General features: G+C 39.3%; 1 protein-coding gene across 2 annotated transcripts; it reads right to left on the reverse strand.

Moving 5' to 3' along the window:
* Positions 1-288: 288 nt before the first annotated feature.
* On the reverse strand, positions 289-8653 carry LOC122642721. Of its 2 annotated transcripts, none has more exons than XM_043836289.1 (5): positions 8327-8653; positions 905-1015; positions 727-816; positions 511-618; positions 289-471 (listed from the first exon to the last, which is right to left on the reverse strand). In XM_043836289.1, exons 1-4 carry the CDS (start codon positions 8600-8602, stop codon positions 544-546), a joined length of 552 nt encoding a protein of 183 aa, XP_043692224.1. In that variant the 5' UTR covers positions 8603-8653; the 3' UTR covers positions 289-471; positions 511-543. The 2 variants fall into 2 exon arrangements, with proteins under 2 accessions (XP_043692224.1, XP_043692225.1); XM_043836290.1 differs by having other exon boundaries at positions 736-816; positions 8327-8648.
* Between the last annotated feature and the right edge of the window lie 241 nt (positions 8654-8894).

Below are 8894 nucleotides of genomic sequence, written 5' to 3' on the forward strand. Positions count from 1 at the left end.
GACACATAAATCCAACACCTCTATATATAACCAAAACCTTAAGCCCCTCCCCCCTCTTATTAGACTCACACGAGGAATCAAACACAAGAGGGGGGGAGGAGAGAGTTAACCCCTTGTGGGCGCGCATGGACCAGGCCCAAGGCCCAAGTCCATTTTACAAGATCAAACCACAAAGTTAAGTGGCATCAATCTGACTAAAGATGCAACCACAGAAACTTAATTAAGACAATTAGAGCATTTGCTCCAGTTCACAAATTAACTCAATGATGCAAATTTTGAATGAAATGAGACTATATAACATCTTATTCTGCAATTAATTACAAGAATAATGAAAAGCAGATTAAATGTTCTTAATTAGTTACAAACCTCTTTAGGGGGTGTTTCTTTCCTAAATGAGTAGAACCCCTCATCAAAAACAAATGGTACATAGAAAGAGAAACATTACAATACATCAAATCAAATTAGAAAACCCATATAAAGAGTGGTAAGGTCATCCAAAATACAGCATGCAAGCCTCTAATTCAGAATAAAGATGATCATTTCTCATTGCAAGGTATCAATATTTTTGCTCAGCTCCTCAAGCTTCTTCATCCTCAGTCTCTCACTTTCACTTACCATCTAGTCACAGGATCATACAAGGAAAATAGAAGAAAAACAAGATGGTTTCAGATACATGTGTGTAGAAATTGTCGAAGAATAATATTATTTATTTATTAGGACAGCTACTATATTCACCTCCATTAGCTTTGTAGTTAGTTGAGCTTTCTCCGCGTTCTTTTCATTGAAAGCCTCAAGTGCCTCTTTGTATTCTTTCTCCTGTAACCAATCAAAAATCACACTTTAATAAATTGAATTATTTTTCAGGCACACACTAAAAAAATGTTGTTGCAAGAATGAAAGTCACCTTCTTTTGGCAGCTCTGTCCCAAGGGTTTCAACTCTCGATTTATTGCATCAATCTTTTTACGTATTGAAGCAACTTCTTTCCTCGTTGGATCCGCCAATGCTTCAAGCTCCTATTGATATTGTTTTTGTTTTGAGCAAAGAAATCCAATGTATTGAATTATCCCAACTTCTAAGTTGATTTGATACAATTTAATTGCAATTAAGTAGGAGTTAGGTATTGGAACTACTCTTATTGTTATGCAATTATTGCAGCAGTGGATACAAAGCAACTATGTAATATGGGCACCTTATTGCACCTTCTTCTGGCTGCATTTGCATGTGTGTCGACCCATATGCTAGTGGCGCTTCTGCTAAGATATATATATATATAGATGGTCGGTACAATAATCTGCCAAGTGGATATCAGATGGGGCTCAAATTGTGGGCCACTATGTACCCTGCTCATATGTCAAGTTTCAGCCAAAAGGACTTGTCAAGTGGAGCAATGGAGCTAGGAAAATCCAGGTCTATGGAGAATGCACAATGTTGGTCAGAATACTGTAGACATGCGTGGACATACATGGGGGATGCATAACACTACTCAAGAGAGTATATGGTTGAATTTGAGTCTGAAATTTGACAAGTGACTTATCCAACTATAGGAATTGCGATAACATTTTTCCATGTAACCAAATTTTATGGACAATCCAAAAAACTTATATATGAGGAAAGGGTTCACTGGACCTACAACATTTTCTATACCTTCTCACAAAATGTCTTTTATTCAATTATTAAGTTAGAAAAATAATACAAAATCCATATGTGAGAGGGCATAGGAAACTTCATAGGCTCAGAGTCACTTTTCCACATATCTATATCTATATCTATAAATAAAACTGTGAGGGGGACAAAATAGAAAGGAGGAAAAGAGTTGCTTACAGAAAAGAGGGAATGGAAAGAAAGAGAAAAATAGGGGCTCCAGTATGAGTATAATTATCTTTTATTTGGTAATCATGTTTTCTTTTTCTCTTTCTCATGGTGATAGAGCTGAAGATAGCCTACGGAGGTACATCAACTACAAGGTTGAGGGCCATGACCTTGAAGTTTGAGATGTTTCGTAAGGACCCCAAGCACCCCATGACTGAACACCTTAGGGTTGTGAAAGACATGATTAGAAAATTGGAAGATACTGGGTGTAAACGTATTGGTGAACAACAGGTTCAAACCGTTATAAGAACACTACCTGATTCATGGGGCCTAATAGAGCTCAATTTTACATATAACAATGGTATCAAAATTTTGTTGATATCTCTCAACATGTGGAGCTGGAAGGGGAACACCAAGAGGTGAACCAAGTAACCGTCGTTGTCACCCAAATGGGACAGTGCAAGACATCTGGGTCTAAATGCAAGAGACAGGGACAAGTCAAGAAATCAGGGTGGGGCTAAGAACCAGGCACCAACTGAAGGCAAAACCGCCAAGCACAAACATGACAAGAATGGCAGAAAGAAACATATATCCAAAGTAAAGTGCTACAACTGCCAGAAGCTTGGACTGCACTGAACTGAAGAAGGTACCATCTCTATCCCATTCTCGTTGTGCCTTAGTGTGTACTCATATTTTGATTGCCCACAAACAGTCTGATTGGATTGTGGATATAGGAGCAACAAAACACATAGCTCGAGATCGAGGGGGATTTGTAGATTATCGAAAAGTCCCAGATGGTGCCCTGAATATCTATGTGGGAAATGGCATGAGTGAAGCAATATGAGGAGTTTGTACCTATCAGCTCTCCTTGTACATGGGGCACACCTTACCTCTTCATGATGTACTATATGCATTAGAAGTTCAACATAATCTACTTTTAGTTTCAACACTTTAGTTTTAGGATATACATTTTATTTTGACAGTAGTTTGATGAAAATACGTTCCAATGGTAGTTTATTTGGACAATGTTTGCTTGAGAATGGTTTTATTAAATTAGATTTAGTAAATCATGATGTTTCTTCTTTATCTCTTGTGATTAATACTGATAATGATTGTGAATCAATCACTTAGCATGCTAGACTATGACACATAGGTCTTGATAGGATGGTCAAGTTAGCTAGAGAAGGCCTTCTTAGCCTACTCGCTAAAGTCAACCTACCTACATGTGAGCCTTGTTTAGTTGGGAAGGCCCATCGGAAGCCTTTTGGAAAGGTAGTCCGAGCAACTCAAATCCTACAATTTGTCCATTTGGACATCTGCAAACCAATGAATGTAAACTCACACCATGGTGTTTTTTATTTCCTTACTTTCAATGACGATTATTCACGAAACGGTATGTCTACTTGATCGTTCATTGCTGTGAAGTACTAGATTGATTCAAGCATTTTGTAGTAGAGGTTGAGAATCAACAAGGCAAGAATTTAAAACTCTGCGAACTAATTGGGGACGCAAATATCTGTTTGATCAGTTTAAATAACTGTGTGAGGAAAAGGGAATCACCAGGCAACTAACCATCCCTTACACTCCGCGACAAAATGGTGTAGGGTAGTGAAGGAATAGAACACTTTTATATATGGTTAGGTCGATGATGAAGCAAGCCAACCTCTTAATTAATATCCTTTTATGGGGACACTCTTCTGACTGCTGCCTACATCCTTAATAGATTTCCATCATAATCAATTCCTTCCACTCTCTATGAATTGTGGAAAGGAGTGATACCTATCTTAGGATGTATGCGACCATGGGGATGTGTTGGTTATGTTCACAGTACATCCCATAAGTTTGGAAAACTTGGCGCTAGAGCTAGAAAACATATCTTTATTAGATACTTTGATAGCTCAAAAGACTACTTTATGTAAAGTAAACACCTTGATGGAGGAATGATAGAGACAAAGTCATGCCATGTGGACTTTCTTAAGACCAATTTCCCTAGCATTAGCAACACTAACAGGAATCTTAACCTCTTTGAGATGGAAGCTGATGAAAGCATTCTCACCTACTCTTGGTGAGGGTGGGGAATTAATAACTCATCCTATAATCGTCAGAGATGGAGAGAGTGATCATCAGCCCAGTGGGACTACACCATTTAGTGACGGTGCACAACCACTCTCAAGACACTCAAGATTCATTTGTGCGAAGAAGCACACGTTGACACGTTCCCCGTCATCATTTTGAGATTGAGGGGAATGCTCTTATATGTGTTCCAAGGGTTGAGAATGAGCTTGCTTTTATGAAAGAAGCACTTTCCTCTCTAGCTAAGGAAATGTGACAAGCTAATATAAAAGACGAATTAAGTTCTATGAGTAAGAAACAAGTCTGGGAGTCAGTTAACCTTCCACTTAGGTGCACAAAGCCATTGGAAACAAGTGAGTCCTAAAAGTCAAACGTAGGGCAGACAGTTCAATTGACAAGTACACTACACGACTTGTGACGAAGGGATATACCAAAAGAAAGGGAGTAGACAATGAAGAGATATTCTCCCCTATGGTGAGGATGTCCTCAATTTGCCTCGTCCTAGCTATTATTGAAAATTAAGATATGGAACTTTGCCAAATAGATGTTAAAACTACTTTTCTTAATAGAGAATTGGACAAGGAGATCTTTATGGCTCAACCAATGGTTTTTTAGGTCAAGGGACAAGGGTGCAAAGTTTCTATTCAAACATTCCATCTATGGCCTTAAACAATCATCTAAGCAATGGTACATTAGATTCCATCATGTCATTACCTATGTTGGTTTTGGCATGATATAAGAAAACCATTGTGTGTATGTGAAACGGTCCAAGGCAGGTTTCTTTATCCTATCATTATATGTTGATGACTACCTATTGGGTGGGAATGACATTAAGATGACTGTCCCACTAAGAAGTGGTTGTTCTCTACTTTTTAGATGAAGGACATGAGTGAGGCCAACTTCTTGTTGAGCGTGAAGATTGTAAGGGATCACAAGGAAATTCATTGGTTTGTCTTAAGAGGCTTAGATAAAGAAACTCCTTGAGTGATTCCATATGAAATACTTGAAAACCCATAGACACTCCAATTGACAAGGTGTGCACATTAAGCCTAGACCAAGGCCCTAAAATTGATGAAGAAAGAAACTAAATGTCCAAAGTACCTTATGCAGCCGCAGTAGGTAGTCTGATGTACGTGATGTTGTATACACGTCTAGACATAAGCTTCATAGTTGCCATGGTTAGACGTTATCAGAGTAACCCATGACTGGGTCATTGGCAAGCTATAAAACGAATCATTCAATACCTATATGGTACTACAAACCTCATGCTCACTTTTAGTGGTTCAGTTTTGAGACTAAGAGGATATAGTCGTAGTAGGCAATCTAATATACACGATGTTATATACCCGTCCAGACATAAGCTTTGTAGTTGCCATGGTCAGCTGTTATCAGAGGAACCTATGGCTGGGTCATTGGCAAGCTATGAAACGGATCCTTCGATACCTACATGGTACTATAGACCTCATGCTCACCTTCAATGATTTCAGATTAGAGACTAAGAGGATATAGTGATGCTGATTGGGCTAGTGACAGAGACGAGCGCAAATTTACCTCAGGGTATGCATTAGTCCTAGGAGGCAGGGTTGTTTCTTGGTTCAGCAAGAAGCAGACTTGTATCGCCCTATCTACAATGGAGTCAGAGTACGTCGCATACTTGACAGCCTTTCAAGAGGTCGTTTAGCTTAGTAGATTCTTGCAATACCTCAACGTTTCCGCTCATTTATGTGATGTTGTATTCATATACTGTGACAACACAACTGCCGTGGCGTTTATAAAGGACCTCAAGTTTCATGGGAAGGCCAAACACATAGACATACATTATCACTACATTCGGGACATGGTAGCACAAGATGAAGTGGTCTTGAAACATATCTCCACTAGAAATATGGTTGCTGATCCTTTGACAAAGCCCATTGCTAGAGATGTTTTCCTAGTTCGTGTAAGGAACTTAGGACTGAGGTGAGTTTGATATGTATTTTCTTACTTTGGACACTTTAGTTGGACATTTATATGTATCTCTCTTCTTTCACATATATATGAGATATATTTGCTTGAGCGATATTGTGTGTACACAGTTGTTAGTTTCCATAAATGTGTCACTGAACATTAATACAATGATTCGCCTTGGCGCTTGGATGTAGCGAGCAAGATGAGCCTATAAACATTTGTGCTTAGTTGCGCCTTAGTTAGAATTGAGATGAGACCTTATTTGGTCGAAAATGGAAGATACCACACTTCTGTGTAGCCTGTGCCGGATGTGAGATTTTAGATAGAAACCATGAGGGTGACTATGTTAGAAACTCAAGTTAGGTGATTGCCTCAGCAACTAGACTTAGATTCGTATGACGTTTATTTTATGAGTGACATGCCCATTCGAGTGAGAGTTGCGCTATAGCACACATATCATATTGTATGTGCTTGTACTGACCGAAAGTTGGAGTGACTGAATGAATCCCTGCTACGTCATTGTATGAGCCACCTAGTTGGTCCTATAATACTCTTATTACTTGAGACCATGTCATGAAGATGACGCTTAATGTCGCTATTTTAGCAGACTCCTTAGGATCATGGATGATGCGGTTTGGAGGGACTTATCTGGGAAGCGGTTGAGAATAATTGGATTGACATGTGAGGGTTAGGAAAAACCATTCAATAATACACTTTTGTTTTGTGACTCATTGCCCAGGCAATTTGTTGCATTTGTGATCGACATAGTCATGAGTACATTACAGCAAGGGGTTATCAGTACTTTTCATGAGTGATCAAGAGTGTTGAATCCGTTGTAATTGGATCGTTTGGGGTATTTCGAGATTATTTGAGTTATATGCTATGTTGGTTAGATGGAAGCTTGATATAGCACTCCTACCTTGTTCTATTTCATTAGGTCGCACGCCACATTTCATATATGAAGAATTACACGTATGAGAGATGATTATATGAATGATTGAGTTAATACGCCCTGTGTGGACAAGTAGGAGCTGTAAATCCAACCTTGATCTAAACCCGGTTTGGGCTGCCCACCAATGGGGTAACCGCATAGGGCGCAACCTACCTGGGGAGGTCAGTCACTTTGAGTGGCTGATTATATTCACCCTTCAATTCTCAAACCTAATTCCATATGTGATGAGATTTATCTCTGCCTCTCACTCTCAATCTTGTCCTCCAAGCTATTGGTGTATTCTCTTGGGATTCCATCAATTCTCAAGGTTTTGTGGTGTGGACTTCTCCATGGAGAAACCTTTCAAGATATCAAGAAGAATACCTACAAATTATGATTCTTGTAACCAAGAAACTAGTTCTAGATCTCTTCCACTGCGTTCCCATCTCCGTTCAAGTAACACTTGAACTGTATCCATGGGATTCATATTTTGTTTACACTAATTATGTCTATTTTTAGGAGTTTGGACCAGTCCCCACTTGGGGACAGGTGGGGACAGATTTCACCCCTCCATGAGGGGTGGGTCCTACATAGTTCAGACTTCGGACCGTAACAACTTAACACAGTTTCTTTTGTGACCTCTAGGGTTTATAGGTAGCAAAGGTTTAGATTTCAAATCTTGACAACTTATGGTACAAAATATCAGTGAATATGTTCCGCGTTCAAAATTGTACATTTAGACCATGCTTTAATTGGATTTCTAATTATGTCTATTTTTCAGGAGTTTGGACCGGGAACATGGGGACGGTGGAGACATGTTTCACCCTTCCATGAGTTGGGGAAAAATTTTTCTGCTACCCAGGTTGTAGGAATGTTTCTGCTACCCAGGCTTGCAGCTAAGAAATAGAATATCTCATTTCCCCTTTGGGTTCACAAATATCCTCCTAAGTTTTAGTATTTTTCAAAAAAATACCCTTTTAGATTATGTTTCTTTGGCTATGAACCGGGTAACAGCCAAAGAAAATAAACCCATCAAATGAGAAATAGGTTAGGTGTTATCCTAGCCGTTGGATTCTAAATGTACAGGTGTCGCATGTTGGGTGCTCATTGGAAGATCCCTAATTTTTTTCGGTAAAAGAAGATCCCTAATTGGAAAGGAGCCGAATCCAAGCAAAAAAGACCGCAAGAAATATTTTTTGGTAAAAGAAAAAAAATATTCTTCGGTGTTTGAGAGGAACTAGTTTAATAATTATTTCTTGAAATAGAATTGTAACATTAAAATGCATGCTAGTAGCTAGTGATCAGATCTTGTTGCTAAAATTCCCATATCATGAGATCCTACGGTTCTTTATCGCCCCCAATATTGGGACGCTGCTGTGCGCATCGTGCGGCGCAGCAGCAGTCATGTGCGCATGATGAGGCCTGCAGTGCACACATGGCCACTGTTGCACCGCACGATGCGCACAGCAGCGCCCTCAATACTGGGGGCGATAAGTTTCCAAGATCCTACATAGTGTATAGCCTTTCATGGTGATGTTATAAGGATGAATTATTTTCAACTTACTTCGTTAATCTCTGCTAATCGTTTGGTCTCTTCTTCCACACGACCCAATTGTGCCTGAACCTTCTCCTTCACCTCCATCTTCTTCCTCTCAATCTCTTCTTCTTTTGTTCTGAACGTTGTGATAGCAGCAGATCTTGACATATCTTCTTCATCATACTTATTGTCTTCCTTTGGTGGACTTTCACTGCCGATGTTTCCTGAGTTCTTCTTAACCTGCGGTTGCATCTGTGCTGCTGCCTGTTGCTGCTCCCAAGTCTGCAGCCTCTGTGTTTGCATCTCCGATTCTAGGGAAACACGCTTTCTCTTTGGAATTCTTTTCTTGGCTTTTGCTTTAGAATGATTAATTGTTCTCTTTCTCCTGTTGCTGCTGGTCCTTATAAACAAAGGATAGCTTCAAAGGGAGGAAAGAGGCTGCTGATTCAATTAGCATTCTTTATGTCAACATATGGTAGAATGACGAAAATGCCCATTACTTTATGTAAACATATATATAAATTCTATATATATTATACGGGAAGCAATTTTTTGTACAGGAATGTGGTCTACGCCAGCACTCCCATCTGTCTAA

The sequence above is a fragment of the Telopea speciosissima genome, chromosome 10 (assembly GCF_018873765.1).
Source record: "Telopea speciosissima isolate NSW1024214 ecotype Mountain lineage chromosome 10, Tspe_v1, whole genome shotgun sequence".
NCBI lineage: Eukaryota > Viridiplantae > Streptophyta > Magnoliopsida > Proteales > Proteaceae > Telopea > Telopea speciosissima.